General features: G+C 40.2%; 1 protein-coding gene across 1 annotated transcript in view; it reads right to left on the bottom strand.

Annotated features, from left to right (window-relative positions):
* LOC113025017 (RNA polymerase II elongation factor ELL2-like) overlaps nt 1–10,030 on the bottom strand; it is a 35,558-nt gene extending 25,528 nt beyond the window's left edge. Inside the window, exons 1-2 of the mRNA XM_026172359.1 lie at nt 9,817–10,030; nt 9,222–9,269 (exon numbers count right to left, since the gene is read on the bottom strand). Coding sequence (XP_026028144.1) covers nt 9,222–9,269; nt 9,817–9,954 — 186 coding nt within the window. The 5' untranslated portion in view covers nt 9,955–10,030. The remainder of the gene's footprint in view (nt 1–9,221; nt 9,270–9,816) is intronic.
* Nucleotides 10,031–18,200: the final 8,170 nt, after the last annotated feature.

Here is an 18,200-nt window from a genome sequence, read left to right as displayed (position 1 = left end):
ACCACACTTCAGTAAACACTACTTCTCATCATCTCATCGCAAACAAAAGGGCCGAATCGTTCCCAGGGCCACAAGTTGACACATGCCATTTAAGACAAGTCCCCTCCACAATGGAGGACAGAGATACAAAACACAATGTGTGTCTGTGTTTCAGGCTGCTTGGAGGAGAGGGGGCAGGGGGTGGCAGAGCCGAAGAGAAACATACAAAGAGAGAAACCAGTGATTTTGAGTGTTTTTATGCAGGCGTGCGTTTATGATCCCACAGTCAATCAGTCAATGCTTGGAGCTATACTGTGTCTTCTCTCTTGCTGAGTTCCACATGCCGACACTGCGTGATTAATGTGGCTGCCATGAGTGGGAGACAGTGCATGTAATCAAGCCCCAGCCTGTAATCACCCTCCATTCCTTTTCATTTGCAGTTTCACAGAGGGGCAGAGCTGCTGCCAGACCTGCAAGCTCCAGCACTGGGGCGGAAGAGGCCGATATGAAGGAAAAGGAGGAAGTAGTGCTGCGCCACAAGAATCCCTCGAGGTTTCTCCCCCCTATAATGCCAAGAACGATACATCTCTGGCAGGTGCCCGAGGGCCAGACTGCCAACTTCAACAAATTGTGGGTCACTGTTCCTGACAAAATGTCACTCCTTCCACCCTCCAAACTAAGCAGGATCCTCCCCTGAAGGGTATGTTACCCAACGTACCATGATGCACGTGTGCAGGGGCGGGGAGAGACAAGTGGCCCTTTACACCTCATTAACTTGTGTGTGAAGTTTTCACATAAGGGAATTAGACAGGAATCGGGATAAGTGAACCAAAATGTGCTCTGGATCTCCGAGCTGCTTGATTGGACAGAGGACGCTTTTCCAGAGCTAATGAATCTCAGAGGAACGCCCGCATTTTTTATTAAAATAAATCAAAACAAAAAAACCTCACCAACACATAAATAATCTGGTCAGCACATAAGAATATTCACAAGAAAGAGCACTGATTTTTTTCCCCCTCAGAAGACAGCATTTTCTAAACATGCTGAAGGAGGTGTGCAGTCATTTTTCTTGAGAGGCCTGGTATTTTGTTGTTGTGGGTGTTTAGATTTCATATGCATTTTGTATATCTTGTATTTTATGTTGTATTTGTTGCATTTAAAAAAATATGCTTTAAGTTGGCATGGGTGCTAGCTTGGACAGACGATGTACTACAAAGCAAGCTCAAGACAGCCAGACTTCATTCATCTCAGCTCCCTTAACTAAACTTAAAAGCTCAGTCAGATAACTGGTATCACAACGGTGGTAATCGACTTTCTCTGTTAACTCAGACTTTCTGCTTCAGGATCTGGACATGCTCACATTAAAAGGTGCGCCTGGCACATTATTTGATTCCCCACCCAAGACAACAGCTACACATCGACCTTTGGATTTAAACATTAATATAGTCAGTCAGGTTACTTAGGGTGATCATCCTAATAAATTAGATATTCAAACCACTTTAATATGTCGTCAGATCAAAGGGAAATTTTATTGCTTAAATAGGTATCACTGGTGATAAATAGCCATAAACGTAACTGATCAATTTTCTAACCTAACCTCTGTTAGCTGCTGTTCTTGGAGTTGGAGATTAAAGCCAAGCATGAAAACACTACAAATGTTCTGTATCACCAACTGAAAGTATGTAAATTCCACTGACAATGCAGTATGTGCTGCAGAAACTTTATAGCTGGGCTTCCTTCAGTGGCTTTAGCAAGTCGTAAGTCATACAGGCCAAGAGACAGGCTAGTGACCCCCTGCCAACCTCTGGTTGCTAGGGAAAATGTCTATTCCTGGACTGGTTGGTGAGCTGTTGCTTGGTGTCGCTAGGTGAAACTGCTAACATGTACTTTCAGTTGCTTTAGTCGCCAGCAGGTTGCCTCAGTGTGTTTTGCTGAATAAGTTGGAAGTTCTAAGCTCCCAGATGGAATTTGGATCTGGAATTGTATCTGGAACAACCCAAGATGGTGCCAATTAGAGCTGGGCGATAGAACGATAACGATATGTATCGCGATATAACTTTTACTCGATAGAGAAATTAAGCTATCGCGATAGACCTCGCCGCTCTTGTCCTCAAAAAAAAAAAAAAAAAAAAGGTCAGCCAATCCAAATTAAGTAGCACAGAGCCGAACCAATCACAGCCGCAGCGTCACGTCGCGTGACTTGTTACGTACAGCACAAGTGCCAAGCCGCACGTGTGTTTGTTTGGGAAGCAGCCAGCGGGTAATGGAGCCAGCGCGTAATGGAGGAAATGAGTGTGCCGACTAGAAAAATCAACCGAGCGTGACCGAAGAGAAAACAGATGATGGTTCCAATGCCGGAGAGATTGTCGAACGGAAGAGCCAAAGAAGTTCCGTAGTGTGAAGGTATTTCGGCTATTTCAAGTCTGACAAAAAACAGAGTAGCGTGCACTGTAAATTGTGCCGAAAGCAAGTCTGGAAATACAATCAACCGGTGCATGCGTCACACTGCGCCACGTTATTGTTTTGGTGAAATTAACTTCTACAATACTGTTAATTGTACTCTCTGCAGTGTTTAAATGCTTACATATACACACAGTTACTGTCCCTCCACACATACGACTCTGTTCTGCTTCTATGCCGCAGCTTTGTTTACTTTTTCCCACCGAGGCTTCTAGACTTCTGATTGGCCAATATTTCTGCACGGTTAGGAATCTAGCGCCACCTGCTGCTTTGGCATGTTCATAGCAGCGTTTTCCTTCATTTCTCCCTTTGAGTGTGGACGGGATTATTTTTTAAAACGAAAACGGAAAATCTCCGTTTTCAAAAATACCCGTGTACGTGTGGACGTAGCCTCAGTCTCTGACTGGAAGCGCTAATTTGTCATTCGGCTTTTGTCAGACTAAAGTAACTGTTAAAACTGTTTGAAAAGCTCAGCTATACAACAAGGAGAGATTGAGAATTTCCTTTTAGTTCTCAGTTTATTTGATATTGACAAAAGTTAGTCAGTTTTGTCTGTTCTTCTGTAAAACAAACTAAGATTTATTTTTAGAATTAATATTTTGTTTCTAAGTGGAATTGACAATTTAGTCTGTTTCGTTTGTTCTATTTTGAAACTTAAACGCTTTAGTGGCTGCCTTTTGTGTAGTTTGCAATATTTGCCTTTATTTATCTGAAAAAGTCTCATGTTCCTTAAGTACATCTACCCTGTTGAACTTATTATGGGAAATAAATATTTAAATAAAAACAAGCTGCTGATTATTTCACATTTTACTTGTGAGCAACGGCACATTTAAATCTTACAAATATAGTTATTTGGCTTATATCGTGATAGATATCGTTATCGCCTGAAATGAAAAAAACATATCGTGATATGAAAAAATCTCATATCGCCCAGCTCTAGTGCCAATGAACGTAAACTGTAGTAAAACTGCAAAATTTTTTTACTTTTACTTTACTGGAACTATTATGGATTTGTGACGTGCTAAATAAGTTATCCACAGACTTTGTAGCCAATTTCACCTACCAACTCCTCCAAAACCTCCAGCAGCCGCTCACCGAATGGTTGAGGAATACTCACGTTTCAATAGAAACCTGTAGTTGCTAGAGGTCATTACCGATTAGTCTACAGACATGTGTGACTGAGGCTTGCAGCTTAAAAGCTTCATGCTATGAACATTTTTCCTTCCCCAGAGAACACAGAACTTTAAACACACTGTAAATAAAAGAATTATGAAAAGTTCCGATTAGGGCTGGACGATATTATACCGCTCACGGTAATACCGGTAGAATATTGGGCAACGATAAGAAAATAAAATATCGCAATAGAATATGGGTAAAATGCACATGCGCAGTGCCTTTGTTTTCATGCGCACATGACCGAAAAGCATGGCAGCAACGGAGAATGAGAAGAGGCAAAGCGGATTGTTGAGTGAAACAGATGAACCAGAATTGGTTTGTAAAAATGGTGCAACTTCAGTGGTGTGGAACTGGTTTAGCTTTTGTCTGTCAGATACACAACAAAGCACTATTTTTGCTAGAGCATGCTAGCGGGCCGTCGTTATTACTGTATTTGACGGACTAAGGTGCTCGTAAATCTGGGAGTAATCTGGGACCAAAACTCTGTCCACTTCAGGTGCCAAAGTCAAACGAACACTGCAGCATCACTAATAGTTAAAAACTGTCTAAATTCTTTCATCTTTAATAAATTGATCAGCATTGCTGCTTTACCAGGTGTAACGATTAAGTTTAACATCCAGGCATCCATGAAAACAGAATTTATTACATTTAACGGAGTTAGAAGTTAGCAGGAAGTTAGCGGAAGTTAGCTCGCTAGTTTCGCTAGTTACCTAAACATGATATAGCATGTTCTGACTGAGAGATTTCTGAAATAATTCAAACGTACAGCTATGCTATCACTTCCAACATCAATGAAGACTGAAAACTAAATAGCAGTGACATTTGTAGGGTTACTGAAGTTGGACTAGGTGGTATATAATGATGTGCTAGCGACACAGCTATGTTAGCATAACATAAACAGTAAAGCTGGAGGATGAATGCTAACTTTTTTCCACTCGATAAAAGTTAACGTGAAGGTTCCTGATGGTTAGGGACAAATGCAATAGCATGGCAGGATGCTGTAAACGGACCAAACTTCAGTCAGGAGAACAACTGAGAGAATCCATCCACAATATGAGGTTAGTCATTAATATACTGCAACAACATGGGAATAGAGCAGCTGTGATAGAATACAGCATTAATGAATCAATGGTACAGAAGTGGAGGAAGCAAGAAGAATGAGTTGAATAAAGTTTGATTTATCCGACTGCTTTGTTTCGGTTAATGTGCCTTGTAATCCTGTGCACCTTATGGTCCGAAAAATATGTATTTGACTTTTTTTATTTGGCACACTGCAGTTTAATGTTGCAAGGCACCTCTTTTTAACTTTAGTGGATATTATACATGTTTATGCTGAGGATATGTCAGCCCATTTCAACTGGAAATGTCTTTTGGTTAAAGTTTCAGCAAGGAATTTGCATTTGCACTGTTAAATCTTTATATAGCTTTAATGCACATAAAAAACAGCTGCTTGTTTAAGTGAAAATAAATAGATGGGTTTTTGCGTTAGTAAAGTTGTGGAGTTGTATTTTGTCTCGCATCAATTATATAGTCAGTTATATCGTTATCGCAAATTTTCAAATATATATCGAGATAAATATTTTTGGCCATATCGCCCTGCTCTAGTTTCGATGTTAGATTTTAGACCAAAACTCTGCTCCAGACCACGTTGTGTGTTCAGCACAAGTTAACACAGAGATTGACCCACGTAGAAAGAAAGACACCTTCATAAATCTAAGCTCGCTAACACATTAATTTTGTTTTGTAGTACAACCCCTCTAATCTCCCTTGTAAAATACCCCTCAACCACGTTTCCTGTTTAAATAAAAGCATATCAATAAATATGATGCTTGTTTCTACTGTAGGGAAAAAATATATAATCAGTGCCACATACAATACAGTATTGTATAATGTATAAATTTATATGTATAATTTATAAAATGCCTGACAGATTTTCCCAGCTTAGTTGCAGTGGTTTGCAACTTCATCATATCTCAAGATGACTTTTTTGGGCAGAACACATACTTTTCAGTGCCTTTGTGGCAACTGTTTAGATAATCCACATACAGTACACAGTAATGATGTGACAGAAGTACCATCAATGTTTTTTATATTTTGGTCATGGTTAAATAACTAAATGGTTAAGATGAAAGCTGTTTGCTGTGTTACTCCCCACTCCATTAGATCCACAGCAGGGACGTTTTTATCACGCTGGGCACAAACAAACCCTCGGGGCAGGCCACAACACATCTGGACCGACTGTAACACATTAGTCTGAAAAACCTGATTCATTTTGGGTGATCCAGGCAGGGTGACAACACACCGCCTGCATTCCCCCGCTCATTGTTATTCAAATCAGAGGAGACGGCACACAATCAGAGGGGACTCTCGGGAACTCAGCATAGGCAGGCTAAACACACGCACAGACACACACTTGTGGAAAAATAAGTGCCAAAATCCTCTCCTTTCATTCACTCCGGCAAAAGAAACAAACAAACACACGGCACACATGCAGATGGACCTTAAGGGATCGACGCTGGTCCTGCCAGGCTAACGACTGCAGCACACCGGGCACAGGGGGGCAGGACAGGAAAGAGGAGGTCAGATATGAATAAATCATGTCTGTAGACCACACAAGGGATAAACAATCACACCAACCCAAATCAAAAACATCCTGCCAACACCCAGGCCAAAGCAAGCAGAAAAAATTATATCACACATACTAACGCGTGCATACATGTGCCATTCACTGCATCACTAAAACACGCTTTAACACAGAAGGTGTGATCTCTCTGCTCAATTACTGGCACACACAGAAAAAGTAGGACTCCCAACTTGTAATGGGACGGGAAAATTAGCAGGTCAGAGTTCATGTCATTAACCTAGCTATTACTTCAGCAAAAGTGTGCCACTGACACACACGCGTATATCCCCACATTTATCAACGTCTGAGCCAGGCAGACAGGGAGAGCTAATGCATACTGAAGTCATGATGCCTCACGCTGTAATCAAGAGCGTTACAGCTCCTGTAATTACCTCTAAACATTCGTTTCGCTTATAAATCTGTGCCGTATATTTGGGAGGAGTGCCAGATTCTCTCCGATCCCTGAGCCATCACAGTGACAGAGGCGCAGATGAACTGTCAGGGAAAAAAATAATGTCTCACTCAGATCTCCCGATATGACAGAGTATTCAACACATTCCTTACATTAAAAGGAGCTCAGTTTAACTTTCAGAAAATCACTGTTAATGACAGTCATGGCTGTTAAGTCAACTATAGTCAGCATTTTGTTGCACATCATGTCTGAGTTTATGTCAACAGCAATGAGACACACATAAGTCTCTCCTAAACTGCTTTGTTGTAACTAATGCAGCGACCAGAGACCAGTGCATACCCAAGCATTAGTATAATCAGAGCAAAGCTGATTTGAACAAAACAAAGCTACCAGTGCTGGATGCAGGATAATTAGCAAAGTAATGGATATTTGTGATTTGGATTTTTTTTATGAGTAACACATGTGAATTTGCTTGTCTAAGCACTTTGTAAAGTATGTTCTTAAGCTGCTATAAATGTATATTAAAAATAATAACAGTACAATAACAACAATAGTAATATTAATGACAATAGCGAAGACTACAAGTAGTATTACTAATAGTAATCACCAGTGTGTAAAAGTCTTGAGCCACCCCTCAATTCTGTATATTTTGCTTCTAAGGAGCCAGACTTTCTCACAATTTTTTGCTCTTGAGCAATAGTTCTCCAGCTTTTCTTTGTGAAACTGTCTGATTTTTCACTCATTTTAAGTCCAGTCCTTGTATCTTTTCAGAAGAATATTTTTCATTGTATTATTTTTGGTTTGGTAATCCACTTAACACTGCCCTGTGAATCACGTAACTTATGCACTTAAGGGATGAAAAGTGTCTGCACACAACAGACAACTTAACAAAGAACCAATCCTAAACTTTATCTTTAGGCAGCGTTAATAGCCATTGTTAAGAGTTAGTAGAAACCTTGGCATCTCTCGTCATGATGTGCAGTGTGTCCTTAAAAAATCTGAGGTAACTGCACAAGTAGCAAGAAAAGACTACGTTGTAGAATAAAGGTGGTCATACCAAATACTGACTCTCAAACTCTGTATTTTGCGTTTATATTTCCATGTATGTTTCCACATGTTTAAATAGATGAAAGCACCTATTTCCAATTTTCCTCACAAAATAAACAGAAATTAGGGGTGGCTTAAGCCTTTTGCACAGTACTCTATCACTACCAACACGCCACCTTGTTGAGCAAAACTTCCATATAAAGTCAGTTGCCATTTCCCTCGTGCATGGAGCACAGGACAAACCCAAATTAATGAAACTCACTTTTCACGCACAACAGCTTCTCTATTAAAAAAAATAAAAATAAATAAAACAGGGAATCCAACTATCATCTTTGGTTGTATTCTAACTGCAGGCATTTCTCAGCACGCCATCAGCTTCGGATTTGCAGCATTCGTTTTCTAAATTACTGCCATACGTACTCGTATCATTGCCTTGTCTAATGGGAGTTGCAGTCCGTACAGAGCACAACACAAACAAAAACAGGAACCGACTGACCGCTTCTTTACCTCCAACTCTTGCAAAGAGGTACCGACATGTGAATCAATCCTCTGTGACAGCTCGAGTCAGGTCAGACGCAGGTTAGAAAAATCCTGGACTAGTTACAAAAACGACAGGCACCACACCTTACTGTCAGAAAAGTAAAAGATTGTTTTCACTACTCTTAAACTTAAAAAAAAAAAAACCCAAAAAAACCCCACACACATACACAAATTAGAAGCAGCAAACGTTCCACCACTATTCACATTTACAGGTTTTACAGGTTATCCATACCCTGCCCCCCCCACTCCCTCATAAAGCTCAGGACCACTCAGCTCATCTTGTCATGACAGGAAAGGGGGGGGGGGGGTTCAACTCTTTCCAACCAGCCTGTGCAATTAGCATTGCCTGAAAAGAAACTATTCCCCAAGGACACAGCTGCTCCCGACTTGAGTCAAAACACGCATACTTCAGGCTGCTTACTGCAGATTATGGCTGAATTTCACGAGCCAAAGAAAGCTGCTAATGCACTGCTGTCCTGATGTCCAGCGACACACATGCAACATTAACTTGCATTTTTACAAAGTAGAAACAAGGTGCACAAGGCTAATTTGTATCTATTAATGCTCCTCATTTGACTCATAATAACTCCTTTCCCCACTGTTGACTCTGGCTCTGTCAGTGTACTGCGCACTTCTCCCTCCCCTCCTTCTTCCCCCAGCACTGACCCAACAAAGCCTCTCCACAGCCTGACCCAGTAACCTGCATGCCTCCTATCTGCTGGAGGAGACCAGCTATAAGCTCCCATCTGAGCGCTCCGAGGGTGGCAGCATGGTGGAGAGTGTGAGTCAGAAGGAGCTCGGCAGCAGAATTTAAGGAGCAATTTGCTCCTGTTTTTAGAAATGTTGCTATTTTATTCATTTAAAGAACAACAATGCAGGCTTTTTCAATTTAGTTAACAAATAAATGGGGTTGAAATCCCAGAAGCATAAAAATACAGTTATGTGCACATGTGAAAACAAACAAATAAATATGATCACACTTACCCCTTGGCTCCCTTTGAAACATATTGATGGCTCACTTGATAAAGACCCCTAATGAGAAAAAAAGAAAATGAGGCTATTGTAGTTGCATATAGGCGTCTTTGGAGAATTATGCAATCTGAATTAGTGCAGTAAATATAATTTATCTTACATTTAAACAGATTAAAGCACAAGTTACACAATCAATAAAGCCTGTGTGCTGTTAATGATCTCCACTGGAGCCAATTATGACACAAACTAGGCTACTTGTCAATTAGATAACTATGCAGAGTGCTGCCTCTCTGCTTTACTTTGAAGCAGCACCAGGAAGGTTTCCCAGCAAACAGCTGAGGGGCTCGTCTTTCCTGACAATCACTGGGTTTAGTTCTGGTATGTTACCCAGCCACGAAGCCAACTGATTCAGTCAGAAGTAACTGTACTGGCCGGAGCCACAACCTCAACACACACTAAATTAAAAGCGTGAGCTAAATAAACGCAGAAAAACAATTTAACAATAATTAGGTAGTGGAAATTTTTAGAAAGAAGATAAAAGAGAAACTTTGACGCATGAATTCACATCCAAACACACAAAAAGAAAACAAACAAACCACAAAGGTACCTTGAGGTTCTGGTACGCCTCCAGCGCTCTGATAGCCGTGTCCGTGAGCTTGACATGGTACAGCGTCCTGTTGGGGCTGTTTTTGTTGTTTTTTCCACAGGAGAGCCCGTACTGGTGCTCCTGCCTGAGAGAAGCCATCGCTGGCTTTTCTCGCTGCTGTGCAATTAAAGCTGCTTTCCTCTCTCGGCTCAGCGCTCTCCCCGCCGCGTCACGCCGAGGGCGGGGCCTCGCTCGGTGACAATAGCGCCGTGAACTGATGGCTCCGAGCGGTGGCGATACACAGGCTGAATGTGCAAAACTAAACGCTTAATAATTAAATAAAAGCTAAGGGGAAAACCATAATTACCCATTTTACATATGAAGGAAAAAAATGCATGCGTGTAAGCAGTGTTGTCAGACTTTTTTGTTGTTTTATTCTGGTTCGTAAAACTATCAATGCCATTTTTAAAGCGTTCTGACATAAGATGTATTTAAGACAGATCGATTAAATAAAATAGTAACAAAAATAACAAGACAAAGTAACTCAATTATCTGAAATGTAACAAAAGAAGTGAAATAAAAATAAATAACAGAGCTGGAGAGCTTCTTTTGGCTGCTTTCTTTAGGAGCAGGAGATCATCTGCCTCCTTCTCACCCTATCCCCAGCATCCTCATCTCTCACTTCAACCCTCTGGATGGCCTCAAAATTCATTGTCCAATATATCCACCAACACTCCTCTGCAAATGCTGTCTAACTTAGTCTCCAACGCATTCAGCCTGAGCTGTACCTCTAATGCACTCATTTCTAATCTTGTCCATCCTGGTCATCCCCAGTGAAAACTCTCTAACATCTTCAATCGAGTCACCTCCAGCTCGGCCTCCTGTCTTTTTGTCAGTGTCTCCAATCCACACATAGCAGGTCTCACTACCATCTTTCAATTCTTCCCTTTCAGTTTTTCTGCTATCCTTCCGTCACAAATAACTCCTGACACTTGTTTCCACCCACTCCACCCTTCCTCTTCTTGCTTGCTTCCTGCTCTCTTCTTCACCCCTTGTGCACTGTCTTGCTTAGAAATGTGGACCTCAGGTTCACTACCTCAGCTCCTTGCATCTTCACTGTTACACCTGTCGTCCTCTCATTCTCATGCATTCTGGTATCTGCTGACTTCCATTCCTCTTCTCTCCAGAGCTTACCTCCACATGTCCTCGATCCCTCCCTCCCACTGTGGATCATAGCGTTGTCTATGAATGTCATAATCCATGGATATTCCTACCTAACTTCATCCATACTGCTCATCACCACAGCTGAATAAAATTCTCAATATAATACAAAAATCTAACAAATAAATCCACGGATTGTGGAATGACAGGTGGTCACTACATATCTGTCTTTATAGCAGCAGAACTGAAAAGTTTTTGTTAGAAGCACTAATACTTTAGAATGAACTGTGGGTCAAATCTGAGTCCACAACATAAATGTGAGTATGGTTCTGTGGGACACATTAGCTATGCAAGATGGAAGTTTGGCATCAGTCATACAAAAGGAAAAATGTATTTTGTGACTTCGTTTAAACACAAATGGAAACTGCCTTGTTTTTCTGGTCTTTGCACACTTGCGTTCCCTTTTTCTATCACAGTAACTGCTAAAACTGTTATTTCAGCTGCTACTCTGTCTGGTAATCATCACTGGGTTTCAGTGAGGATGCATCTTCAATATATCTCCTTTTGAGCCACACGTTTCCCGTGAGACTCGCAGTGTTGACTTTGCTAAACTTCAGCCAGTAAAAATGTGGGACATTGTCTCAATATGTGGGACGGGGGGGAGGGTAGGGATAAAAAATACTGTGCAGTCCAATATAAAGCGGGAGACCTGGTCACCCTGTCTAAGACATTATGAGAGAGGAACGTGGCAGTTATCCTGAATGAGCTCTAAGAGGAATCTCACAAAAGTAAAGACGGTGGTTAAACGTTTACACTTTTAAAAATCGTATTTATGGAAAAAGTGACCCAACCTTTCCAGTGTTTTTGTCAACTACAGTCTTTATAAATCTATGTTTCATGTTTCAGTAACCACTGAAATCAAAGTTAAATTAGTTCATGCCTCAGAAAACCTCCAAAAAAGTGCTGCAGTCCTTTCAAGATGGTGGCAGAACTGGACATCTTGCTTATAGAGCTTTGATCTTTAAACTATGAGGAGCCGAGCAAATCAGTAAGGGAAGCTGAATTAAATATGATTTATCTAAATGGAAAGGAAAAAAACAAGAGTTTAATGACTCTATAATGCTTATTTTTATTTTAGTGAAATTCAGCTTGAATACTTTTTCTGTTGTTAGTGAGAGATTAAAAATTGAGTGGTGGTTTTTTTAAGTTAATGAATTTGGTGCAGATTGCTTATTATTCTGGTTTTAAGTGAGACAACTTTACTATTATCTCAACAGCAGCAGCAGGAAGACATTTTTAGTGTAAATACTTTATCTAGAAACAAATAGACCTGCTCCAATAAAAGAAAGTTGAGAATTTTTCACACCTTTTCCAGCCCTACAGAAAAAAGGCAGACATCCCATTTATTTGAATGGAGCCACTGTCATCACAGCAGGGATGCCAATTGAAGGAGCAACACAGGAGCCACAGAGGGTCATCAGTGCAATGCAGCGTCGACCAGTAAGGGCCTGCTTTGGCTGAATCCCCACATGGAAACACATTCCTGGAGCATCACTGTGTGACATGAACACATCCTTGTGATGAAACACAAGTCATCCAACTGGAACAGCATTAAAGGTCATTTGTCCCTATTCTGCAGGAGTGTTTCCACTTTCAAACAACAGAAAGTCTGCATCAGGGAGTCATAGGGAGTGGGGTTGGAGTAGTTTGGGGGAGAGTGGTGGTAGAAACACACCCACTTTTCTACTAAACAACTGCAATCCACTTACTTTCACTTGGTCTTTCGCTTTTTCACCAAATATGCAGTCAAAGTGAAAGCTGAGGCAGCGAATTTACTTGTTTGGGAGATTGGAAAAAGATTATGGTTTACATAAAAAACAAAAACACATTAAGCATGAAGATGAGATTTCCTAATATGTGCGTGGATCTCTTCACATCTAAAGGTGACACCAACACACATCTTACATGCCCTTATTTACATGGCCATTAGAGGTTGGTTTGTCATTCTAACAGGTTTCACAATGGACCTCCGGTGTCATTCTTTAAAGAACACACCACCATCAGCAACTAACGAACTCAGAGACCAAAACAGGGCCGAAAGAGGAGGGACGTTTTTAAAGTTTTAATGACATATTGCACTGTCACAACTAATGAAAACATGAATAGTGCAGGATTAAAAAAACAAAACAAAAAACAGCTAGGGAATATAATAAGGACTTAAACCTTTGATAATATAAGTGCAGAAAAACATGTAAATGTTACATACACAGTTAAGTTTGGAAGTTTTCTTGAGCTTGCAGCATAAGCCGAAATAAATTATGTAGCATCTCACATGTGTCTAAGTTTAGCAACAAAGTCGGCGTAAAGCTGGAATCTTTTCCCATCTCACCTTCATCTGCAACAGAAAGTCTGAGTCTTTGTGTGGAGCTGTGCAGAAATCTTCCATGCATTCGAAGTTTCTGCAAAACCTGGAGGCTAAAATCTAATTCTTACTATGCTAATAAGAATGCTAAGAAATGCTGATCTACTTGTCATGTCATGCCTGGCCTGGTGAATGCCAGTAGATAAAAACAGAACCTTTGTGTAAGCATGACACATTTCTCATTAAATAGCATGGCAAACGTGCCGACCATAACACTGTAAATGTGTAGTATTATGTCTGGCACGTTAGATGATACATAAGTGCCTGATTAGCAACACTGTTGACTTATTAAACAAGAATAAGTCAAGAAAAGGCCAGTTTGTTTTACGTTAGAATATACCCTTTCATTGAGATTAATAATAATAATAATAATAATAATGATAACAATGATAAATGTAAGTGCTGTTTGAGCTGAGGACACAAAGCAGTAGGACAAATACTGCGGTGGTTGGAGTGCAACAGCTGTTCCAGGAAAGTTATTATTTAAAACATATAGTAAATTTTCAGTTGCACTGGTTATATTTACATAAAATCACCAAAATGATGGTGTCATGCTTGTTTTCTTCTTCCTTGCTTAAGAGCCACACTTGTCCTGAATGGTAGAGAAATTCCCAGTAACCCACAGGTAATAACTACTCTAAGCCCACAGTAACAAAACAGCCATGTTAAGTAGATGAATACCCATGTTTTTGTTCCATTTATGAAATTATCAAGTTTTATCTTCATCCTTATCCAGCCTGGAGAACTCGGGACAAATCATTATGTGTATGCACCTATGTCTGTCACATATCAAAACTCCCCCCTATAACCAATTATTTTTATTCATCTAGTTTTATGTCAAAGTCACAGAGAGCTGCTTGAGATCACCAAAAGAGCCAAATATGTCTCAGGAGCCATAGGTTTTAGACCCCTAAAATAATTTATTTAATGTATTTAACGTAAATTTTGACACAGAAATAAAATACATGCAGACACAGTTACTGTTTATGTACATATCATTATTTATATACATATTATAGATACGTTATTACAAGGTGAATGTCTGTCAGGAAGAAAGAAAGAGAAATGGATCCAGTGACAATCACATTGTTGGTCAGTTTGCAGGATAAGCATCGTTCCCTGACTTGAATGATGCTTATCCCGGGGAGTTAATTAGCTAATATGCTTAAGTTATCTTCATTTTTGACGGTTTGTCAACTGTCTGTTGTGTTAGTGATTGAAGCACAATGCAAAGTAAACAGGAACGGCTCTCTGTTAAGGATTTTTGCATAGTGATTTAGATGTCTCACAGCCCAGCAAGCATGACCCAGCTGAATGACAGCAAATCAAAGCAACCTAAGTGTTTGCAAAAAGGTGAGAAAGAGCACGAGTAAGGGTGGAGCTTGGAAGGAAGAAGAGTTTGATAAGTAAGCCTATTTAGGTAAATTGCTAAGTAAGAGGAGGGTTTACTGCAGGTCAATGCTGGAGAGGTTTGGAAAGCTTTATTCTGATCCCCATCCATTAAATCTTGAACTTGAACAAAAGGATTGTGTATGTGTAAATCCAGCCCCTGTATGACAAATACAGGAGTCCTTCCCGTTCATTCACCGACACAGGTATGAGTAGGTTTCAAGTCACTCCTCTGACAGATGAGCAGTTGAAGATTAACCCATCCAACCTCCTCCCTCTTCTGTACCTGGCTTGTCTGTCTCATCCACTCATTGTCTGCGGTTTGCCATCTGCTGCAACTGCTAATGCAGGCCTTGACCCCCTGGGAGTGACTCGACACCTGAGGTCGGTGACTCCCAGGACACCTGCAGCTGAGTGTGTTTGCTTTATTCACAGCAGTCTGCGTTTAAAAAGCTAACAGCTAATATCACCAGCACAACTTGAAAATAATATTTTTGTTCTTAACGTAACTCAAGACACAACATATAATGACTACACTATGGATCCAGCATGGCTGAAGAACATAAAAAAGAAGCACAACTAAAGCAAATAATAATAAAGATATAAGTTTCTTTTTCTACTGGATTAGTGTGGTGAAAAGGAAAGAGCTACTACAATCTGATGACGACAGAAAAAAACTTGAATTGTCTTTCAGCCCTGCTCAGCATCCCCAGGTCAGATCCAGCATGTGTAGGTGAACGCTAATTAAAAGTAGAAATATCTTTATTTCACATTTTCTTCTTAAAAATCGAGCTTTACCCACAGTGCAACTCAGTCAGAGCTAGTGAAGCCTTGAGATGCTAGCTTACAGCTAAAATGAGCAGTGATAGGTCTGCTCATCAGGCCAACGCTGACTCAAGCAACAACACTCAAGGCAGTTCATCTTCATGTGGCTTTCAAGCACTTTAATATAAAAGTATGTTCAACTGATATCTGTTGACTGTGGAGGCCATTTGAATACAGTGAACTCATTGTGATATTCAAGAAACTAGCTTGAGCTTCGTGACATAGCACATTTGACCACAGTTGGTCATAAATAGATCGACACTGCTAGCGACAACACTCAGGTTGGCTGTGGTGTTTAAACAATGCTTAGTTTTGGAGGTTGAATATTCCTCAGCACTGTTAGATCACCACCAACAGCCCTCAACTGCTCATGGGAGGCAGGATGTATCCATGCTTTCATTTCATTTACACCAAATTCTGATCTGATCTGAATTTTGCAGCAGAAATTGAGATTCATCTGACCAGATAATCTTCTGTTGTCCTGTTTTAGCAAGTCTGTGTAAATTCCAGCCTCAGTTTCCTGTTCTTACCTGACAGGAGTGGCACCTGGTGTGGTCTTCAGAGATCAGAAGTGCTCTTTTGCATACCGTGGCTGTAACAAATGGTTATTTGAATTACTGTTGCCCTGCTTTCACCTTGAAGCAGTATAACCATTAAGTACAATAGCTCTTTTTGCTTGGAGACGTGACACTTCCTGATATTTTGTGAGAGATGGTTGTGAGGAAAAATCTCAGCGGATCAGCACTTTGTGAAATACTCAGACCAGCCCATCTGGCACCATACAAAGACACTTAAATCACCTTTCCTCTCCATTCTGATTCTTGGCTTGAACTTTAGCAGGTTGTCTTGACCATGTCTACATGCCTACATGCTTTGTGTTTCTGCCACAGAATTGCTGCCATGTGGTTGATCAGATATTTGCGTTAACAAACCTCCCCAATAAAATGACTGGTGAGTGCGCAGTGTCTTATAATATAGTGAACTAAATAAAAAGCACTGGCACCGTCAGCCAGACGGGTGTGACTCATTCAAAGCCTGATAAGCATTTCACAGGAGCAGATAGCGCAGAAGGTCTCGTACCAAATACTTTTCCCAGCATGAACCACCACACGAACATGCAAAAGCTTCACCCATTTTTGCCTTTAATAAGTGACTTCCTTTTTATTTGCAGTGAACATTATTATTCTGTATTTACATATTAGTAAAACACACAGAGAATCACATTCATCATGTACAGTAACTGCACATTTAGCTGTGAAACCCTAGAAGTTGTTTCAAGTTGTATCAAAACACACACACACACACACACACACACACACACACACACACACACACACACACACACACACACACACACACACACACACACACACACACACACTTATTTCATCTGGCAAGGAATCTGTCAGACTGGGAAAGTACTGAGAAAGGTATCGACAGAGGCACCTTAACACCTTTTGTGTGAAACTGGCGCTTCCCGTGTCAAACACAACAGAAAGTTTATAGCATTCTAACAAAAGTTAAAAACTTAGACTTGTTTTTAGAAATCCTTTTTTTGTCTACTTAGGTTTACTATTTTTTTGTTATAACATTATCGATTCTTTGAATCCTGTCTTTACTTTGCCCTTTTAATGAGTTTCAGTATTTAATCCTTATAGATGTTTTAGTTTTTTAACCACGTCTAATGTGAGTCTTCTCTCTGTGTTTAATATTTACATTTTGGCTAGTTCCTGTTTTACTTTGAAGGTCAGCTTTTTTCTGTATTACTTTTTATTTCCTGTCTCAGTCTTCTTTCCTGTGTTAATTACTTTAACCTTTGTCTCATTCTTATCCTGGTTTTCATCCTTCAGTCAGCCCTATGTTTACATATATAATCCTTGTGTCAGGTCTTGTTCTTGGATTTTGTTCTCAGTCCAATGGTGATATGATGATGCTCAGTCCAATAAAAGACTCGCACGTGTGTCTGTTTTGTCTGCTTTGTCTACTTGGAGTCCTGTGTTTACCTTTTACAGTGTGACAATCTGATGTATGCAAATGCACCACAGATAATACTGTTATGTTCTCTGATATTTAAAAAGTCAAATATCTCTGCTCTGCTATTTTACTTGGCATATTTTGCATATCTTCATGACCTTCAACATGAGCCGTTAAAATGGAAGTATAGTTGGTTATGTTATCAAATGTCCCAAGACACTCGACACACCCCTGCGTGTCAACGTGTTTAATTTGGCTTCTGTAAAGGGGACAAGATAAGACAGCAACCAAATACTTCTGCTACTCCTAATCTTATATTCCAGTTTAATGTTAGTCTGAAACACAATCAAAAATGACTCCACATAATGCTAACTGCTGTTTTAATTGTTTTTATTTATTTATTGTGGCTTAGAAATGATGCAAATAGATAAACGTCAGCATCATTAAGGGTCCACATTTTGCTGGTTATCCGGCATGGTTACACTCTCCAGCATGTGCAGCAGGCTGAGTTGGGATTTTCTGCTCATAGTTGAGATTTGGGGTAAAATAGTGTGTTGTTAATTTGCAGTTTATGCAGACACTAAAGTAAAGATAAGAAAGCTGAATTTGTCTCGATTGTGTCAATGCTTGGTTA

Source organism: Astatotilapia calliptera, chromosome 1, assembly GCF_900246225.1.
Source record: "Astatotilapia calliptera chromosome 1, fAstCal1.2, whole genome shotgun sequence".
NCBI lineage: Eukaryota > Metazoa > Chordata > Actinopteri > Cichliformes > Cichlidae > Astatotilapia > Astatotilapia calliptera.
Note: the sequence above shows the minus strand (reverse complement) of the source record. Positions and strands in the feature narration are given on the sequence as shown.